General features: G+C 33.7%; 1 protein-coding gene across 1 annotated transcript in view; it reads left to right on the forward strand.

The window, feature by feature from the left end:
• The window catches only part of LOC129225684 (uncharacterized), a 190,323-nt gene extending 167,353 nt beyond the window's left edge, over nt 1-22,970 (forward strand). The window contains exons 7-13 of the mRNA XM_054860160.1: nt 1,884-2,036; nt 7,363-7,479; nt 14,960-15,100; nt 16,558-16,584; nt 18,424-18,468; nt 21,080-21,148; nt 21,543-22,970. Of these exons, the coding sequence (XP_054716135.1) occupies nt 1,884-2,036; nt 7,363-7,479; nt 14,960-15,100; nt 16,558-16,584; nt 18,424-18,468; nt 21,080-21,148; nt 21,543-22,481 (1,491 nt within the window). The 3' untranslated portion in view covers nt 22,482-22,970. The remainder of the gene's footprint in view (nt 1-1,883; nt 2,037-7,362; nt 7,480-14,959; nt 15,101-16,557; nt 16,585-18,423; nt 18,469-21,079; nt 21,149-21,542) is intronic.
• Nucleotides 22,971-23,373: the final 403 nt, after the last annotated feature.

Raw genomic sequence — 23,373 nt, forward strand, 5'->3', positions numbered from 1 at the left:
CTGGCTTCAATTTGGCCATTGTTGGTGATAGTTAGAGAGTTAGCTATTGAATCATATTAAAATTGCCAAGAATGGGGAAATAACTTTAAATTGGAGTAAAAGAAGTCATGTGATGCACACATCAACTCGTTTCTTGATATTATTGGAAAACATGGAATGCGGAGGAATACGAACTAAGAATTGTTGTTTAATAGACTATTGTTTAATAGTCTGCAACGATTTCTCAAAAACCATTTTCTAACTGTTTCGCCCCAAATTTGTAACTTTCTTGCTATTCTCCGGCATCTAGGAAATTAAACCTGAAGGATACAAACACAAAATTCTGCTGCGGAGAAATGGAAAAGTGTTTGATTTGCATCCAGTCGGTGGCTGTCGCTACTCTACTGTCTAGAACAGTTCTGCATTCATTTATCTCAAGAACGTTCAAGAACGTGATTTTCAATTCGTAACATTGAACATACCAGATTGCACTAGTCAAATTCAGGGGCCGTAGGTTGGGCAGGGCACGTACAGGCTATATGCACGATGAAAAAAGAAATTTTTGATAAGAAAACACTATAGTTGGGGCAAACCTAACCTGGTAGCATGGTGAGGGCTGCGCAGATCCTAATCACAGCATTACAACGTTGTCAGGTTAGGTTTGCCCCAAATATAGGTCACATTTTTAGCACCAAGTGAGAAAGGGACGCACGAAGAAAAAATGCCTAGCTGGAGATTTAGTACATGATCTTAAATGTACCTAAAATACATTAAGCATTTTATTGATATACGCACAAAATAAAGAAAACAATTGTTTTGGTACATCAGTATGGATTATTTTCTGACGCTTTAATGGACACATGTAAAACATTTCCTGACAGTGTTTGCAAAAATTAATATGAATACTTATCACTGTTGGTTATTTCAAAGAAAAAAAGTGTAACTGTAAAACTGATTTTTAAAGGGAAGAAACCTATCGCAAAAATTAGTCTCTCTGTGTCAATTCATAAACAAATTCACACTATTGGTTCTGTTTCGAAAAAAAAAAAAAAACAGTATAAAGCATGAATATGCATTATTTTTTAGGGGGAAAAGCTAACAAATAAAAAATATCCCAACTCAGGTCCTTTTGACACTTTTCGAAAAATAATTTTTAATGAAGTCTCTTTGAATATGATTTTTTTTCCCGATATTCTAAAAAAGGACAGGCTTCTATGTAAAAAATATCCTCGGTGTGTGCTTTCCTAAATAATTATATGTTCGGTTCTGTTTCGAAAAGGAATACTTTATGGAGTATGAATATGGGGGGGAGGGGTATTCTAAAGGGCGGAACTCCCATGCATATAAAAAATATATTCACTTGGTAGCTTTCACAAATACGAATACTTGTTACTGTTGGTTCTGGAGCATGGATGATTTTTTTTTTTTTTGCTGTCTTTACATATAAAAGAAATTCCTTCTGACTGAGAATTATTTTTGTCATTCTAAATGTTCACTCACAAAAAAAAGAATAAACATGAAGAACTCTGAAGCACGTTTCAATAAAAAAAAAATCTTGCCCGAAATCCTTTAAATGCGCATTTACATTTCGAGGAAGTTATTATTGTGCTTTCAGTTATCCCTGATTACATTGTTTAAGAGGCTGCGAGTAGTTATCAATTCTACCTAACAGATCAAAGCAGAAGTAATCGAAAGTTTCTGCTGGTCATTCACCGAGGGAGAATTCGAATGATAGTTTTCCCTACCAGCTATCATCTTCGCTGTCGTCCGGCGATGGTGGTGTCTCGAAACGAAAGATCGGACCAGAGCTAAGAGGAAACAAACCTGCAAATCAAAACTACTTGTGATACAAAGTATTAGAGGTCTTACTGGGAGTTAATTGAGCCAAATCCGTTTTGTTTCAGCTGCTGGTGCGTGTTTTGGAGTTGTCTGGTCGTGGTCATGCACTGATTCTCGAGGCGCTGACAGCAATCCGCGTTGTCTTTGGAGAGCCAGTGAGATTCAAATTTCTTGTCGGACTGCTGCAGGGAAGTATAGCATCTCCACCCGCATTTCAGGTAAGCCGAAACCTTTTACTTGAATAACGTAATTGACATTTGCATGATGGGTGTTTTACCCTTAACTCAGTGATTTCCAATCCATGAGGTGTGCCTCCTTGCAGGGCCTGATTACTGAATAGGCCAACTAGGCCATATTCTTTGCTGTTTAGGGGCTCCTAAATGGCTAAAATTGTTCTATCCAATGGCTAAAATTGTAAGGTTTAACTACAGGGGCCCCCCGAAAAAGTGCTTGACCTAGGGCTCGGCGATATCTTAATCGGGCCCTGCCACCTAGAGGGGCATAGAATTGTTGTAAGGGTGGAAAGCAGCAGAAAACAACATAATGTGGAACTACTTTGATATACGCCCCCAAATCGGAAATTTGGCGACTTTTTTTTCTCGCCAAGCAAAATACCTGTTTTATGGCTCAAAATTCCCTGAAACTTTTCAACAACACTACATACTGTAGGCATATTGAAAGCTAAAAGATAAAAATAATTAATAGAAAAGAAATATAATTGGAAAATACAACCAGATTTGCAGCAAAATACGGCAAGTCAGAAATCTGCAATATATGAAATCCAAAAATTGTTGCCACAAAACTAAAAAAAAAAAAAAAAAAAACTCAAAAAATGGTACAAAATACAAGAAAATACTAAATTTGGAAACAACAAAAACCTAAAAGCTGAAAAAAACCTAAATTGACAACACCAAAATAAGAAACAGCAACCCTAAAAAGTCCGTAGAGAGTGCCAGATTTGGCACGTAATTTTTGGGGGGTATATCAAAGTTATACCCATAATGTTCTGAAAGAAAACAAAACAAATCTATGTCGCAAAATAATTATCAAAATGTTATCGCCATGGTATTTGGGTTTGAGCAAGCTTAATAAAGACAGCGACGACTTTTCAATGATATCAAGTTCGTGAAAAATTGCGCCCAAACACAAAACCCCAAAAACATACTAAAACATTGGTGCTCAAGCTTTTTCTGCCCAAGGGTAGCACCTCATATTTAAAACGACTCTTGCGGAGCAGCATATAAAATTTCAAAATATTTAAACAATTTATAAATAACTTGGGAAAATATAGGAAAAGAAAATAAAATTAAAAACCAGTAACTTTTGTTAGTACTAACCTTCATTAAATTTATCTGTTTTAAAGAAACCAATTTCTAAAAATTTGGATCCAAACTTTTAACCTTGTCATTAATCGTGGTTTTCAATATTTGACGTCAAACAAAACAACGGGCCACACGGATCAGCTACGTGAGCCAGATGTAACCCGCGGGCCGTTGGTTAGGCATAACTGAGCTAAAAACATTGCATTAACGTTGTATTAATATTTCGCTAATATTGAAGTTTATCTATTTTTCTGTAATTTTGTACAACGTAATGAATGCAGTAGAACTGTGTCAAAACTCATTTTATAATGTAAGAATAATTAAATATGTTTTGTTTCATAAAAACTATTTTATATCAAATGTGGTATTACTTTTCTAATCCTTTAAATATTACTGAAGGTGGAGTGTTTTACACCCTAGAAGAATTGTAATTATACTTCCAAAAAAGTTTTATAATGTTTATATGTATGACTCTGTGTAAAAAGGTAAAACCACGAGTAGTTAACACTGCACTAGTAATTGAAGCTACACTAGTAGTTGACCCTTATCAAGAGAAAATAAATTAACAAGAGAGACGCGGGCGCCAAAAGGTCAGCTAAGAATAAGCTGAAAGATAAGCATTACAAATTCAAACACTATTTTCTAATTTTGTGATTTTTTTTGTTAATGGTAGAATCCATGTCAATTCAACCAGGGCATTCATTACCTTGATAGTCTTGGAATTTTTTGAATGAAACCTAAGTTAAAACTCATGAAAAGTAAGATCGAAGTATATTTTGGTTTTGTCCAAAAAACATTCTGGGCCGAGATCCAGGCCGCCAAAGACGGTGATCCAAGCGTCATTTCTCACTTGCGATTTTTGAAAAAAATCTTTCATGTTCTTTTTCTCAGGAACGGTGAAACATATTTTATTTTGGTTTGTTTTATTCAAAAGGTTTTTTTTTTTTTTTTGATTAAAAAAGTATGCAACATTTTGAAATATGTGTTTAAGTTTTCTTTCCAGAGTGTTTTGAAAAAGTATTTTTAAATCATTTTTTTCTCATAAAATGCCAATTTCAAAAATTTTCATTTTTTCACGAAACTAAAATTAGACCCAGAACTGAACATAGGGTAACGGCACCAGTAAGAGACATGCTTAAGACATCGCTCTGAGGTTAACTCAATTTTCTGAGCCTTTTAATGTATTTAAACTTTTCAAACTATTTTTCTCTCATGCAACTACATCTCATCCAACGTTTGGCTGCTTCTGGATCCTCTGAATTAGTTAATTCTATTTTTAACAGCGCAATTTCGGATAAATGTCAAACCCCCCCCCCAGTAACAGACACCGAAATCTCTGATGATACCCATCAGTAACCGATAGGATGAGGGAAGAATGAGTATGGAGAAAATTCTCTTTTCTCTTCAAAATGTGCAACAGTTCTTTAGTTTTAGAACTAAAGCCTCATTGAATTCAAATGATCGTGAAACACCATCTGACCTCATAGTTGCTGTTCATTACCCTTCCACCACCGCCTTGTAAATACCAACTGGCTCATTAAATTCACTCTGATAACACTAGATGGTTGCACCGTATTCATGGGTCGCAGCAACATCAGTTTAACCCGCCTAAAATTATTATTATTTAAATCTAAATTTATGACGGTCTGTTACTGAACCCTTGTCTGGAGAAAAAGTTATAGATCTTCAAAATAGAAAGCTTAGGTATTTCCTATTTTCATTAAGCATTATAGCATCGGGCAACAACCTTGCACAATCGAAAGGTACGGTTCTCAATCTAATTCTATTTTCCATATTTTTCATTCAATCATCGCAATTCACTTCAATTCTCCTACGATGCATGTGCGGAACACAATGGAAATTTTTGTATGAATAAAAGTTTTATTTCTTAATTTCGGCTACTTGAAAGTCACGAGTATGAAAAACGCTGAAACTTCTCTATATACTGTCGCTTTCTCACGTGAAATGAAAATTTTATTGATTCTTTGAAGCAAGGCAGCAGTACATCAATTCCGAGAGAATGGACAATCGAGTAAATACGAAAAACTCCAACTCAACGAAACAGGGTCAGAGACTGAAGAATTATTTTCTGCGTAGTCTGATTCCGAAATAAGGCAATCCCGGATTTCGTAAAACCCTTTTTTTGTTTATATCATATCTTACGAGAGAAAAGAAGAAATAAAAAACTTTATTGCTTCCACTCAACTTGACGTCACTATAAAACGCAATTCTCTCATATAAATCATGGAATATTCACTTGAGAACGGCAATTGACTTAAAAGCCGAGTTACGTGAGAAATTGGTTTTGTGGAACGTTAAAATGCTCTTTTCCTCTTATATTTCTCATTTTAAGCATATATTTATCTATTGTTAGTCAGGAACGTCTTTGAGTAATCTTAAATATGAATATACTAGCGGTAACCGCACGGCTTTGCCTATAGTAGAAAATTTTGGTTCGCTTTAATGGATGATGAATTTCTCTCCAATATGCAATGTTAATTTGCTCGCCCATGTTATGATAATTTACTCGTCCATGCTATGGTAATTTACTCGTCCATGTTATGATAATTCGTTCGGTGCAGAGGAATCGATTCCACCAATGGTGGCTTAAAATTGGAATAGAAAAAGGACAAAATCAAGTTCTCGAAAAATCGCTTTGAAGTGCACACCCTCATGCTACGAACTAACTTTGTACCAAATTTCATGAAAATTGACCGAACGGTTTAGGCGTTCACAGAGATCTAAACAGACATCCGGACAGATATCCCGACAGAGATGAAGACAAACTTTGAGCTTTATTATTAGTAAAAGTAATAATTCCCAAAATGAAGAAACAGTGCACAGTTTTGATTGAATGATATAATGAAAACTAAAATAGAAGTTTTCCCCGTAGTAATAAATAGTAAAAATGCATAATTATAGTTTCTATAAGCATGCCTTCTCCGGAATGTTCAACAGCAAAGCTCTTTTTCCCCACTTTTAAGAAGGAATAAAATCATAGAACACACAACTATCACTCATATTTAGTAATCCTCTTTGAGGGCAGCTATTAACCCCTAAAGCTCATGGGAACAATTAATTATGTACCATTTCACGAAACAATTGGCATTTTGTACCGCACGTGACAGCTCATATATTTCTTTAAAAAGTATACTCTAAAAACAACAATTTCAAAAATGACAAAAAAGTACTCAAATTTGAACATACTGCGAGTCAAAGCGGCTCCGACTACGTGGTATTCAAATTTGAAACATTCGAATACTCGTCACATACTGAAATCAGCATGTGTGCTCATTTTTGAATGTGTAATAATTTCAAAACTGAGTATTATGTACTCAACTTTGAGTATGAAATACATCAGCCCACTATTTGAAAACATGGGTACTCATATTTGAAACAAAAGGTTTCAAGAAAATTTGAAAGCATAAATGTACTCATTTTTGAAAACTTCATTTTTTTCAGTGTAACAATTTTAAAATGTAATGAACAAAGTTTTTGTTTAAGAATTCACACATACGTCCCCCCCCCCTCCCAAGTTTAGTTCATAATTATTTCAAAACCACATATTGCAAGTACATAAAACTCTTCGCGGTTTATATCACAGTAATACGTTCATTTACCATATTTGTAAGGTTTCAAATGTTTAGAGTTAATACTTTTTTCGCTAGAGCTGTTGGCGTAAATAAAAACTTTGAAAACGTGGTTATGAGAAAATCACGAAAGAAAAAATAAATTTCAGTTATAAGCAGCGTACTTGAGTTTTGTAAATTTCTTCTAGTTTTCCCAATACTTTATCGATTTGAGAAAAAAAAAGCGGATTTATAAAGAACACTGAAGCTTTCTAAATATCTCAAAATCAATTTCTGCCGAAAATTAGGGTGTTCACCAACCTTAACAACATGTAAATTTAAAAATATATTCTGTCGTGAAACATGTAATGAATTGAATTTTTTCCCAGTCAGTGTTAAGCATTTCTCTCTCATATATATATATATATATATATATATATATATATATATATATATATATATATATATATATATATATATATATATATATATATATATATATATATATATATATCTTTTTTAACACGTCAAAATTTGTAGGAAAATTTTCTAGTAAAGAAGCAATTTGTTCCCGTCATACCATGACGACTGATTTTCTAGTGTAAATTTAATTTCCATAATTCCCATTATCTTCATATGAATTTAATTTCCAGACGGCTGCATTGAAGTTCCTGAACACTCTTCTGAAAACTAGTCCGAGGCCTGCAGATAGAATCCGTTTACAATGCGAACTAGAAGAAGCTGGATTGGATATGGCAGCATTAGAAACGGTGAGTATTTACATCTACGCGCAAGACTGAGCAAGAGAGCTCATAATCGTTACCATTAATCGTAACCACAAGAAATAATCTTAAATACATTCTTTAGCTTTAGCTATCGAGAAATGTTTGAATATTAGGATCATTGATATTTGACAAGAAAAAATAATATTAAAATCAAGTCCAGTATAACCTCCATTTTACGATTTTCTCAATTTAATGATACATTTCACTGGTCCGGATTTAACTGCATTGAATTCTCGATTTAACGATATCCTTGATTTAACAGTATTTTTTTTCAGTCCCTTGATAATCGTTTACTTGGGGTTTTTCTGTACTTTGCGCTGAAAATGTTAAAATATGTCTATGTGCAACATCAATAGACGCAAATACAAACTTGAAAATATGTAGACCGGTGTCGATGGCTATCAAACATAATAAATACAATTATTTCAAAAACACACCATTAAATAAAATAGCAATAGTATTTGTTTTGCTGATTTTTACATTGACTTGCACGGGGAAATAACGAAATATTTTGGGACAGCAACTTTGTGGTCAAAACGAATTTTATGAGTTGTTGATTCACACTTCAAAAAGCATAAAACTGCTCTTAATGAGTGCTGAAGCGCCGTAGCAACAATTACTATCAAAATTTAAAGACTGAAATTATTTAAACACATAAAGGATATAAAAACTATTTACAACATCATTTAATTTTATTTACAATAATGAATGATTACACCAAGTTATTTACAAAATTTTCAGAAATGCATATTACAATTCCTGTAGCCCCGATTAAAATAATTCAGGATGCTGTCGCAGACTATCGCAATAGTTTAGTGAAACACAAGTTAACCTTCTATTGCCCAAATTATTATTTACCGTAGAAAAATATTTATATCTACCGAACGTTGAAGAAACAAGTATTTAAACACATAAAAGGTGGATTTTTGCTTTATATTTTTTTGATACAAAGGAATAACGCTATTAAGGAAATGTAACGAGGAAATATGATATGACCTTATAGTCGACAGTCACGATGGACATATTAGAGGGTTAATCGCAAATCAATTTCATTTCTCACCTGATACGTTTCAATTTTTGCACACGCCTTCTGTACTTGAGCTCCTGTTGATGAAAACAAAGAAATGCGCCACTTGGCTACGTCAATCACGGGTTTGGCTTGGACAAGAAGAAATTTGTGCCAAGCAGACGGCTAATGCGAATACTTTTGGTTTACTTTTTTATGCCAGAAAAAATCCCTAAAGCGGAAATACGAACAACCCTTCAGGTAACCAGTTTTTTTTTTTTTTAACTGCTGGTCTATCTTTTCTATGAACGCAGTTTACATATCTCACGGTAGGAAGGTTCTAAAAATTTCCCGTCTTGTCTGGAAAAGTGAGGGTTTAGTTATTCGCAAATTTGTCAATCAATTTTCTCGCCAAGCCTCTTACATGTTAACGCTAAATTCAAGTAAATGAATTCTGTTAAAGTAGTTCGTCTTCCAGTGCAGTATCAATCAGAAGGCCTTGGTGACCTGATCGGTAAGGCCTTGAACTTGGTACCAATCCCAGCCGGTCGACGATCCTCCACGTTCGTTAATGGTGAAGGGTGCACGTTAAATATGTCGTGGTCACAAAGTCTCTCATGCGAATCAATACCTCTGGAGGAGCTGGTCCGGGTATTGATCGACTTCAGGCCTGGAGCAAAAAATCAGAGCTCTTTTCAGGGGCCCACTCAACCGGTTAAACCAGAAATAATAGCAAGTACGGTGGACCCTGGAGCAGGGCCGAGCCAAGCCTGATCGGCGCCGTCGTGCAAATATCTTGTGAGCGCCTCTGTGCTCTTGCGCTCAGAGAACATATAGTTAACACCTTGAGTGAGGTTTTGTAGACAAATATAAAAAGGAGAAAAATACGTTTGACACTTAATTTATACGAAAAATCATGTGTAAGTATTAATTTTGGAATATGATGTACCTTTTTACTTCATGTCTCGAAATTATTTGGAGTTCAGCAGCTCCTCTGATATGCTAATAGTGTATTTTGGAAAAGGAAAACATTTTAAATATCAAAGTTAACGCCAATTTGAATATCTGTTTAATCTCTAAGTGATGCATAATTAATAAAACTTTTATGCCTGACAACAGGAGCAGTGGAGCAACTAGAAAATAGTTTTAGAGGGGCACATTGGAAGAAAATTCTCTTTTAAAAAAAGGGGGTCCAAGAGTTCTCCCCGGAAAATTTTTGAAACTTGTAGTTTTAAAAACGCAATTTTAAACAGTCTTTGGTGATTTTATGGGAGGAAAAGGTAGAAGGGTTCCACGGTAATTTGTAAAAATTAAAGCCTTAAAACGTGATTAAAGGTCATTTTTATTGACGTTGGACAAGGGATGGAACTCTGGCATTCCAGCCGATGTTTTTTTTTTTTTTTGAAAAGAATAATAGATGGAAACCAAGTCCTCCTCTCCTCTAAATTTTTTCGAAATTGAACTTCTAAAAACGCAATTGTAGACCACTTTGAAGATTTTTACAGGTAGGTTATTCTGAAGCTCCCCCCTGGAAACATGTTCAAAATTAAAGTCCTAAAAACTAAATCAATAGGGTCTGGTGGGGGAAAGTGGTCAATGGGGTAAAGTGGTCATACGTCAAATAAATGGTTATATCTTGGAAATGAATGAATGAATGTGAAAATTTTATTTTAGAGTAAGGCAGTTAGAAACTACATTTTGAATACAATATTTTACAACTGGCAAAATTTTATTCGGTAAAAAAAAAATATTTTGCGTGAACATGAAAAATTTTAAAATCTAAACACCTATTTTAACATCCTTTGGAAATTTTGTTTGTTAGAATTAGGAACAGATTGACTGTACAGGAAGCTTCCTACATGTCTCAAGAACTCTTACTAATTAGCAGTTAGCTGAATTTATTTTAGATAATTTTTTTAGAACAATTTAAGTAAGATGGGGTAAAGTGGTCATAATATTAGGCTTAACGAATATTGTTCTTCTAATGTCACTTAATCTTTAGGTAGGAGGCAGATACAAATTAAATATTAATTTTACTTAATATGTATTGTTTTTACAGTAAACGGGGTTAAATATACGAGTATATGCGTATATATACGAATATATACTCGTGTAGACATGTACATAGACATATTCACATAAATGCGCCAATAAATACGTATATGGGTATCTGCAAGTATTTTTTATCCATACAGTCATACATTCTACTATACACGTATATGCTTGCTTACACTCGTAAACACGTATATATAAGAACACTTCTGTACTCAGGTAGACACGTCTATACGCGTACGTACTCGAGTAGACACTTACATACAAGCATATGATATAAAAGTATATAGGGTGATTTTGTAGTAAGTTACCGCCCTAAGCCAGGGCTAAGGCAGAAATACTTAAAATACACTACCAGCTCTTCGCCACCAGCTCATGTGATTCCTATTCCGGGCTGATGAGTGCTAAAAAGAACGAAACTGATGGAATAACTGAGCTGGTGGTGTATTTTAAGTACATAGGCTGAGTTTACATTCTTGAGCAAATTATTAAAAGGTGTTAGAGGGGAGGATAAGAAGCAAGAATCAATAAGGAACATATGGTCACAAACACAATGCTGACGCGCTACATGCACGCAAAATGAGAAATTGATGGATGCAAAAGAAGTCACAAATTTATATATATATATATATATATGTTACACAAATACAATTTTACACAACATTTTAGGACTTAAGAAAGTTTTAAAGCGATTGATGAAATTTGCGGCCTTCAGCTGTAATACATGCGTCGCATTCACAGATCCCTCTCTGTTGCAATAACGAGACTTTTGAAAAACTTTCATCAGCCGCTGCGCCTTTGTTGCGTAGCGTGTATTTGAGCTACTACAGACCGAAACTTTCAAAAACTGCTCTAAAAATTTCTTAAAAACTAAAATGTTACGTAAAATCACCTTTGAGCAACAAATTTGTGCCCTGCTTTGCATCCATCAGTTTCTGGCTTTGTGTGCATGTAGCGCGTCAGTGATTATAATTTCCTTATGATTCTTTGCTTCTTATCCTTCCCTCTCACACCCCTTTGATTTTTGTCCAAGAGCTTAGATTCACTCTGTAAGTCGACATGTATATAAGCGTATATACTCGTGCTTCCATATTATATATACGTGAGTAGACACATACCAAAAGACGCACTAGATGGATCCACGAATTAACTCGTGTATACCCGTATATGTATGTATGTACACTTACATATGCGTATATACGTCTACTATACACATATATACTTAAGTATGCACGTATTTTCTCGAGATACAAGTGCATACGAGCATATGATGTTCGTTTATACGCGTATATACTCGTATATACAAGTGACACTCACATATATGTGGCACGTATATACATGTGATACCTACGTACTCATTTAGACACGTATAAACTCCTGTAGGTAATCACGTATACATGCTTATATACCCGTATGTACACGTATATACTTGAGTAGGCACGTGCATGAATGTATCTGATTTATACATGCATCTACTCATATAGGAACGTGTTTACTCGTGTATAACACGACATGTATATATTCTTGTATACACGCATGTACTCGTGAATATACTTGTAACTATAAAAACAGCTGAAATATACAAGTATTAGGATTTTTTATAATGGTTTTGCATCTATTTTTAACTATGACCACTTTACCCCAAGCTATGACCACTTTCCCCCACCCCATGGGGTAAAGTGGTCATAAAAATATAGGGAAAAGAAAGTTCTATAAAACTAATAAAATCAATATTTTTCTTCCTAAAATTTAATGTACCGTGTTCTTTAATAATGCAATGTAAAATATCAACAAAAAAAGTTGAAGTTTTTAAAGAATTGGTTGCATTTATTTTCCACCTAAGTTGAAAACCTACGATTTTATGACCACTTTACCCCACCAGACCCTATTCTATGATATTAGTGGAAGAGGTTCAGAGGCTATTCCACTTAGATTTTTCTTAAGTCATTTTTAAGAAACCTATCTTTTTATGATATTAAAGGACGGCAATTCAGAGGCCCTTGCCCGAATATTTTTTGAAATTAAAATCTTAAAAACGATATGGTAGACCATATTTGGTAACATTAGGGTCGGCAATCTTTCGAAATCGAGGCTCCAAGAACGCAGTTTTTGGTGATTTTCGAACGTAGTTTCAAGTAATGTTGTTTGGTATTCGGGGGCTTTCCCTGGAAATTTTGCGAAATTGAACATCTGGAAACGAAATTTGAGATGCTCCGTAATGTTTTTGGCGGGGAGAGAGGGGATGATTCGGAGGAGTAGCATTTTAAGACTTTCTTATTTTCACACGAACTTGAAAAAAGAAAAATAATAAAGAAAAAAGAAAAGAGAAATAGGACGTAGAGGTACGAGAGTAGGAGTAGCTGACGATTTAGCTGTTCCTATTGAAAACTTTTAAAGCGAAGATTTCTTATGATATGCAATTCTGCTTACCATATTTTTTAAGTATAAAAAAATACAGAACAGTTGAATTATCAGAACAATAGTTAAAAATCACAAAAAGGCATATTGCACAAATTATAATACAACATATTCACCGTAAGAACCAAACTGGGGAATAGCACATTTCTTGCGCTTCGTATGCTGAACCTTGTGAAATTATAGTCATACCGTAATGGCATTCACGGCTCCAAATGTGAAGATAACTTCAAAAGTATGCATTAATTAGCATCGTGTGTTTTTACAGTAAACGATTGCGCTTTTGAATAGCATGTTTAGACACAACAAAACAATAATTTTTCCTTTTAGATGGGCAGCGAGGATGATTGCTTGTTTTAATGAGCAAGATAATTTCATCGCCACTATTAGATATAACGAAAAGTTCAATTATATTTTTTGGTTGAAGATTTGGTCCCCCCATTAGAAGCATTTTTAATTGGTAGAGCTCGGCCCCTTTTTGACTCTGGCGCCGTCGTGCGCCGCACGACCTTGCACATAGGGACGGCGCGGCCCTGCCCTGGAGTGTGAAGTATCAATAAGAAACAGGCTCTCTAAGTTACGTTATTTACGTCATGCTTATATTGCCATATTTTTTTGCAAAATGTCGCACTGATAAGAGGACAGAACATTATACAGTGGCCGCCGCTTATATGAATCACGTTTGTTCCTAACAGTTTTGATTCCATAAAGCGGCTGATCTAATAAAGCAGCTGCAGTGGACTCCCGCTACAACGCAATTCGACTTACGCGAAATGGCTACAACGCGAATTTTTCATGAGTAACAAATTTTAGAGCTAACGCGAATTTTTGTCCACAACACGAATTTTTTTGGAAGAAAGTATCAGCTAGATGTTGGCTACTAAATATGGATTTTGTGAATGCTATTACATCCCTTTAAGCATCACTGACAACGAAAGTCCCCATACCAAACTAATCTACGTGTCGCATTAGTGTATGTATCAAATAACCATTCAGCATCTTTCATTTATTTTATTTTATTTTCTTCATTCTACATATTAAAGTTGATGAAATATAATGGTACCTCCATCTAAAGTTCGTGAAGATGGGAAGAAAAAGAAAGTTTCTGATTAAAAAAAAAGTAAAAGCTAAGATTCTCGATATGCTTGAACAACTACAAAACGTCGACGGTAAAGCGACATATGATTTAATCTTCCATACGTACAATCAAAATTCAAAACAAGAAGATATCCGTAAAAGTTCAGAACTTGGTTTCAATATTGAAGCTTGCAGAGCAGTTTAGCAAAGTAAATATTATGAAAATTGAAGCTGATCTTGTATTGTGGATGAAAGAAATGAGGAAGAGGGCCCTGTGTGTGTGTGTGTTGTGTGTGTTGCCACAAATTGAAACGTTATAAAAGAAAAGGCAAAGCAACCGTATTTAAAAATGTATAAGATCTGAATAACGATCTGATAATGAAGCATAAATCATCATTATCTAGATTTTTTAACTCATAAATATTGTTACTGTATCCACTGTTAGAGTACTATTATAGAACAGCATTTTATTATTACTAAATACTGTATGTACTATGTTGTTTTATTTTATGTCTTTCCCTCCCATTGATCATTAATTTTGTGCATCTTAAGTATTTCATGTTGAATAAAAGTTTTTTTATTTTTCAAATACAGTAAAAGTTCAGTTCTTTATGCAAGAAACTGTAGCGTACAGTTGAGGAATGCTACAAAGCAGTTTGAGGGGTGCTTATAAGTGTCTAAAAGAATTTGATATGTTTCTAAAAAATTTATATACATATATTTTTCCACAACGCGAAATTTCGACTTACGCGAGAAGTCTTGGAACGCATCCCTCGCTTCAGTCGGGACTCGACTGTAATTCGATAAAGCTGGATTTTGTTCAGTTTTTTTTGGCAATTTGAGTCATAAAGCGTTTGATTCAATTAATCACTGATTCAATTAACCGGCGTCCACTATAATATATTTTCTTCTTAGGAACTACGAGCACGCTGCATTCCCTGCACAGACTCAGTATGGAAGGAAACTGAAACATGGAAGAAAACCTATCTCGACATGGAACACGTTACGGGAGGCAAACAAAACTTGGAGTCTGAAAACGAGCGACTGCAGAAAGAAGTAAGTTTTTGTTTTGCACTTCAGAAGAGCTACACCAGTAGATGGCCAATTATTTTTTACCTGAGGACACACCTCATATTCAAATTAATTTCGCGGGCCAGAACAAATAGAAAATTTAATTACATTCAAAAATTTTCTAGATAACATGGGAAAATAAGGAAAATTACGAACCTGGAATTGTTATCAATACTAGATGTTTATTTTGTTTATACGACGTTTTCATCTGTGTTTTAGCGATCAATTTTTGAATATTTGGTTTCAAACTTTCAGCAGTCATTCTTAGCTGATTGGCAATAAGATTCCAGTACATATTTTTCGATTCGCAACAACAACAGGACCCATGCATCAACTTCGCAGGCCACATACGGCCTGTAGACTGTAGACTGTAGGTTGGTGTAGATCACACTGCTCTAGACAATAGAAAATAAGTAGATAAACATGCATATCTAGATGAAGTGATAGCTCTCGCTGAGGACTTCAGTATTTTCAATGTTTTAGAATTTACAAAGATATTCGGTTTGTAACTGGGCTCAATGAAACACTATTAACACTTTCACAAAATTTTCTAAATATCATCCGAATTAAGCTACAGGAAAACGAAAATATAAGAAACTAAGGACGTACTAATGAAGAAAAGTGGAAATAACAAGGGAATAAAAACAAAGTGGCTGTCAATTAAAAACACAATGATTATTTCTAACTTGAACTTAAATGTGAAAGAAGAGTACATAAAACTATAAAGTGAAAAACATAAAAAATACAAATTAAACGAAATAAAGAAAGAAGAACTAGCAATTTGATTTTAAGATTCATTATATTAGGTGTGAAATTAAAGCCGAAGGGTAGGTACTCGAGGGAGCTGAATTCCTGCACTTCTTTTCAGTTTTGCAAATCTTTAGGAGGCCAACAGGATATTTACGCGTTAAAAAATAGTGTGAGGAGTATAGGGCTCCCGCACTTCTTTTAGTAGAAATTAAGTCGAGTATGAGCTAAATCAGTAGTGCTCAACCTACGGCCCGTTGCCCCATCCGGCCCGCGAAGCTGATCCGCGCGGCCCGGTGTTTTGTTCAATGATACAAATCGAAAAACATGATTAGCGACAATGACACAAATTTTGAACCAAATATTCAGAAATTAGTTTCTGAAAAACCTCCATTTATTGAAATAAGCATTAAGTAATTGATGACAACAATTATTGGTTTTTAGTTTCCTTCCTTTTTCCATATTTCCCTCACATTATTTACAAAAGTTAAAAGAGTGAAATATTATGAAATTTTATGTATTTGATTTAAGTATGAGGTGCGGCCCTCGGGCAGAAAAAGTTTGGACACCATTGAGCTAAACTAAGTCTTTTGTTGATTTTCTTTCACTCTTTCCTCCTTAATAAAACTATTGTAAATTGTTAATTTTCTTGTTGATAATAACTTGAACACTGACTAATAATTTTCTTTTTTTAGGTGCAACTTTTGAGGCAGGCGCTTCAAGTAAGTAATATTTCATTTTAACATATGAAGGGAGTTCAGGTATATTGTTCCACTTTTCTCGTTGCTATTTTGTATTTCCTAAACCATTTCCTTCGGATTTTAATTTCCCATTTTCTTTATCATTCAAGATGCTTCAAAAAAGGTTTGCAAATGATTTTTTAAACAAACTTTGGAGGTAATTATTGTTGTTATTATTATTGTTTTTTGATATATATAAACAGTCTGACCACCGATTAGATGGAAAGGCAAATATCCGGTTCACAGGCGGAAATGGACGCATCTATTTGTTTTCAGGGATTTCAGCTTTTGCAGATGTATGTTAGCCTCTAAATAAAGCAGAAATCACACTAAAATGAGCGGAACACGTGCATCAAATTTTAACTTTTCCTCCTCATTCTGATTCCAATTCCGAAAAAATTCCAGGGGAGAGACCCTGAGCCCTTTTTCTACCATCAGTGAAGATCCTCTAACATTGCGTTTTTGAAGTTTCTGCATCGAAAAGTTGAGAGACACCTCCCGACCCCATTCTTTCCCTTAATGCTACCAAAGATGGCCAACAATCACATTTTCAAAACTCCAATTTGGAACAATTTCCGGTGGAATGTTCTGAAGCCTGTTCCTTCTCCCAACGTCATAAATGATGGCCTGCAACTCTTTTTCAGTACTTCACTTTCGAAAAATTTCCGGAGAGGAGCCCCCAAGTCCTTCTTTCCCCATCTTTCAACATCATTCGAAGATCGACTACAACTGCGTTTTTGGAACTTCTATATCGAAACATTCCTAAGGAAAAAGTTCTCAACTCCATGTCTTTTGCTACGTCATCAAAGATAGCCAACAATTACATTTTTAGGACTTCAATTCTAATCATTTTTCCGGGGGTAAGCCCTCGAACCCCCTGTTCTTAACATCATTAAAGGTCCCTAAAATTGCGTTTTTTGGAATTCTAATATCAAAAAACAACGAGAGAGAATTCTTGAATCTCATCCTTTTCATCCAAGCCACCAAAGATGGCAAACAATTGTATTTCCGAAATCCGGAAATATACCCTTAAATTTCAAAAAAACTCCGGAGAGGGTCCTTTTAAACCTTCTTTCCTCCTAGTAACCACCAAAAAGAATCTAAAAATGCGTTCCTAACAAACATTTTTGGGAGAGAGGCCGCAAACACTCCTACTTATGCGCAAATATTAAACAGCTCAATCAACAAGCAAATCCATAACTATCTTCAAATTTTACTTACGAATGTATTTTTTTTGTATTTCATTATTGTTCGGTACGAAAACTGGTAAAAAGAGAAGCCATCTTGATACTGTAACGTTTTTGGACAATTGAGGACTTTAAATGGTTGCTGGAAAATACTTCGCGAGTCCTCAAGATAATCAACAAGGGTTTAATTTGGATAATAAATCCAGACTACTAATAGAAACCCTTCCCTTTTTTTTCAATTTTCTATTCTTGATACTCGAAACACTTTTACTTTGATTCCAACTCTTCAAATCATACACCCACAAAAAAAAAAAAAAAAAAAAAAAAAAAAAAAAAAAAAAAAATTACGCTTCAGTTTTAAAATTAAAAAAAAAAAAATTAATTAGTCATTCCCCCCATAGGATGCATTAGTCATTCGACCCTCCCTAGAGGATCGTCTGGATCCGCCACTGGGGCAAATTGTATATTATGTGTTAATTCTTTTCCGATTATTTTTTCATTTATGCTTTCTATGTAATGATATTTATTATTCTTCGCGGATGTCTCACTAATAAAGGGTGCAGTTGAGCATATAAACTCTTATATTTAACCAATCTATTGTTGCTATTAACTACTGTTTTTTTTTTCTTTTCAGAAACTAGAAGAAGATAAAATTAATTTGATGCAGATCGAACTGGAAGTAAGTAAATACGTACATCATAAATGTTTTGATGGTTCTTGCTTTGAAAAAGCGATTTTAACGATGTGAATATTGAACAGTTGCTACTCTTTGAATGCGCTTCCGGATGGAAAATGCTTCATTTATTTGCTGTTTGACCTCTGTAAAACTACTGAAGACCAAATAGACCACAGGCTTTTTTTTTTTTTTTTTTTGTTAAATTTGATGGAAAATATTCACCACAATCCATGCAAAAAAAAAAAAAAAAAAAAAATCCATTTTCGATCACTGAGTAACGTTATGACAAGTGCAAGAGGACCCGGTACCGCGGTACCGGTAAATTCGTTCATCTGAAGAGGTAGTCTCAACGAAAGACATCGATCAGATTAAAGACAATTTCACTAAACTAAAGATAGTTCATTTAAAGTTTTTTTTTTAAACCTTCAAAAATGCATGCTTACTTTATTTTGAGGGACTCTGCTATGTACGGAACGTTAATAGTTTTTTTTATTTATTTTTTTAACATAAGACATAATTTAAGATAAAAAATAATGACACAGAATTGCATGGACAAACTAATAATATACAGTGGAACCTCCATTAAAGGACACCTCCAAATAAGGGACACCTCTATTTAATGGACATTTTTTCTGGTCGCAGTCCCTTTGAATAGAGACTTCCATGTATTTACCTCTAATTAAGGGACACTCTGTTTAAGGGACAGTCACAAAACAAAACAAAACAAAACAAAAAAAAAATGTAAGAAATAATGTATAAGCACATAAGAAACTGAATTTACTATGATTCAAGTTTCACTTTTCCTCTACAAATTAATTGAGATAAGTTTGATATAAACATATGTGAAGGAAACAAGTAATGTATTGTAAAAAAAACTTGCTGAAATTAACATGCATAATTTGCCCTCTCAACAATGTATTCAAATAGGTTCAGGGCCGACGAAGAGTGCACAGCAACTAATTAGTTTTGTATATAAAACTTAAAAATTTGAACATTAATTGTAATTCACATAGTATTACATTGTAAATTACATAACATAAAGCAAATACATGTAATGAATTACATCAAAATTATTTTTGTATGCTACAAAACTTTGCAAATACAAAATTTTTGATGAAATTGTAATTAAAAAATAAAATAAACTTAGAAATTTGAATAATTATGAATTTTATTTAACATAATGAGACATTTTCAGTATTTAATCTTAAGTCTTAATAGTTAATGCTTATTATGATATTATACTACTTAGTACACAGCATTCAAGTATTCATCCACCTTTGAATAAGAGACACCTCTATTTAAGGGTCAAAATGTCTGGTCCCCTTAGTGTCTCCAGTTAAAAGGTTCAACTGTACGTAAGTTTTTGCGCAAGAAATTTTACTAACATATTTCGCACCAGAGATAAGGTCACTTTATGTAGGTGCTTTCGTTTGAACGTTAAATAAACTGACAAATTGATGAACTAAACTTTCTTGATATCTAGACCGATTTTTTTTTGCATCTATTTATTTTGTGCTTTATAGGGTCCGAATACGGGGGGAGGGGGGTAGTGCACTGTATCAGTTTTAGTTTCCAAATTTTCTACAAAAACGGTTTAGGATACATATTTTACTTCATTTCTTATTGTAATAAAATATGACATAATTCTAAGAAATGATGCTTAAAAATTAAGGGGTCACATTGCCTTCCAAACATTTTTTTTTTTTAAAATTAAAGTACATTTTATTTTTCTTTGAAACCATAACATGGATACTTACTTCGTAATCAATAATGTATTTTCAAAATTTTAAAACATTGCCTACTTTTTTAAAAAGTTCAAAAAATTTCATTTTAAACATCCGTAAAGACTTTTTTGTTTTTGCACTAATATAAAAAAAGCTTTTTGCTAAACGATAACAATCATCCGCTCTAAAAATCTGTGCATTCATATGCTTTTGTTCATTAGAAAATTTTCTGTGATTAATTTTGTAAAAAATCGTAATTTTTGAATTTGATTTGGTTTTTAAAGGTATAACATGCTCTAAACATTTGAGTAATTTATAAAATGCTTATCCAATGCAGTTTTGTTAAATATATTATCCTAATTACAAAAAGTATCACTTCAAAGCTGTGTTATAAAAAAAAAATCCTTATGGATTCTAATGACAGGAAAACACAAAAAAAAAAAAGATCATCGAGAAAAATCAATTTAAAGTTTTTCTTTTGCATAAGAACACATGTGGAGCATGACCTAAAACCACTCATAACTTTTTAAATATTTGAACTAAAGCAATGAAACTTTTCCCCTGTGTTTGGATTAGTTTTTAGCTTTGAAATAAGCAATAATAATAATAATAATAATTTTTTTGATTGTTTGATCATTTTTGAGGTACTGTAAAAACCTTTTTTTTAAATAAAAACAGGAAAATTTACTTTAGTTCACAATAAAATGTGAGTACATAACTTTGTCCTTCCCTTCCCACCTTAAATAGAAAAAACGGTAATTTTGTTTTTGATGTACTCAATAGACTAATGCAGATAAAAATATAGAAAAAACTCATAAGGTCTTTAACGATCAGATTAAAGGGTAAATCGTTGTGCATGTTTTCTTAACACATTATTATTTCGCTTTCAGCTGAAAGAGAAATGTGAAGATCTAAATGAAGAGGTAACTACTTTGAAGACTGAAATGATAAAACCAAAAGTAAGTTGAAAGAAATTTGAAAACTTTTAAATCTATATTTCCCAATTATTCAATTAAACTTAAAAATAATAATTTAAAAAACCAAGTTTTTAATTTCTTTATTATTATTTTTTTAAAGCAGCGTATTTTTTGTTCCTGGGGCCAAAATTTACATTTAAGTGATTAAGTTCTATCCAGAAAAAGCAGCAATGTTCGGTAGTAAAAAGTAGGGATTTCTCGCCACATTGAAGCAAATTAATTTGATCATTAGAGACCAAGTTTCGAAAACAGAATTTGTTCTTCCTTTCACAAATTGAGTTGTGAAACAAACACATGAAGTGTTTCTTGAAACGTTCAATAACATGAATTTTCGCTTTATGTTCAAAACTAATGTTTTTGGTACAATTTTTTTTAGCCAGTTGCAGAAATGAACCAAGTGAATGTTTTAGACATGAAAACAAACTTATTTAACGATGATGACGATCCATTCCTCTCCGGAGATACTGGTCAACTAGGAACTGAAGAAATTTTCATTGACGTTCCGACCATTCGCCCGCCTGTTGGATTCCGGTCTGACAATTCTTGCTATGAAGAAAGCACTTCGCCAAACCTGAGCAGCAAATCAACTTCTTCCAACAATTCCAATCCTCTGCTACAGAAAAACCTTTACACAAAGACAGCATCATCGACATCGACTGGTTTCGGGTCCAAGACATCCAACTCCGATAAAGACTCGGCGGATTCAGCACTCAGTGAATCTGAGTCGGACAGTGGAATCAACTGGAGTTACCCCGATATCCCAATTCCACCAAGTGACAAGCGTGTCAGTCGAGCATGTGCTAAACTCATCGAAGACAAGAAGAATGGTTCTGCTTTTCGTTATCCAGGTGCCAACTCCGGTCGCAAAATTGGACAAAGAAGTCGATCTGAAGATCGCAGGGAAACTAACGAAGTCAGAACACGTAGGCAGCTGGAAGGAGAAACCAAAGTTGTCGACTCTTCAAATTTCTTCTTAGTGCGACGTGCTGTAGATCATGATACAGTATCAAGACAGTTGTCATTGCCAACAAACGATCCCACCAGCAAAGTTTCAAAGTATCCTGGGGGGAGACCGCCAGCCATTGTATCTTCCTATCAAATGCCAGTAGCTTATAGGAGTAATTTTTTAGTAAGAGGACACAGCAACTGCGATTTATATTCAGGGGTCAGTACTGAAAAACTGGACAAAATACCACCAATACCACCACCCGACTATACGAGAGGCGTTTCTGTAGCCACTAGTGGTGGTACAATTAGTGCACTCGTACATCGAGAAATTACGAAAGCTGTAAAGCAGATTAGTGGATGGATATGATGCAATCAAAGTTACTTTAGGACTCAAATAGCTTTATAAAACGAACATACATTTTATAAAACGTTGTTTGAATTTCAATTTTGTAAATTTGTAGTTTTAAGACTTAGTATTTATTGATGAAATATTTCGTAGCAGAAAAAAAATGCATATTAGTGACTGAGAACTTTGAAATATCCACCACATTAAAAGGTTATACTTTTCTGTGCTATGAACATAAAGAAATGATTAATGAAGAATGGAATCATAAGTATCAAACTGACTGACATTCATGATCCTTAAAACCGTTGTATGTGAATGTGTTCCTCAAATGAACAAATATTTTTCATCAAGACTCTCTTACTCTAGTTGAGAATCATGTAATTGTTCATTATGTGTTCTCTTAACATGGATATGGAGTTTTTATCCATCATGATCATTTTTATTTCTTGTTAGCATGTCAAAAATGAATCAACTGAAGAGTGATTTTAAACTTAAATTCAATATTTATGGTAATGAATGTGTAAGCTTTTTTAAAAAATTAAAATATTGCTTTTTTAAAATTGAGCCCGACTGTTTGAAAATTTAGAATAAATGTGTTTTAAAATTATTTGATTTGTTTCTAGAAAGTTAATGAATCAAGTACTTAAAAATGTTTAAAAAGTTTTTTAAGCACTACTTTAAAACAATGGTAAAAAGGAAAACATAAATCTAACTTCTAAATTAACACGAAACTAAGACTGCCCCCCATCAAGCATTTTAGAGGCATTAAGTAATAGAAGTATAATACTTAATGCAGTAACTCTTCGATATATCGCGTTTCTCAGGAGATTCCAACGTTATAAAACCGAGGTCATCAATTCAATTAATGTAAAAATTAATGACATGTGCCATCACTTATTGAAGAATTTGCGCG

Source organism: Uloborus diversus, chromosome 7 (genome assembly GCF_026930045.1).
Source record: "Uloborus diversus isolate 005 chromosome 7, Udiv.v.3.1, whole genome shotgun sequence".
NCBI classification, from domain to species: domain Eukaryota; kingdom Metazoa; phylum Arthropoda; class Arachnida; order Araneae; family Uloboridae; genus Uloborus; species Uloborus diversus.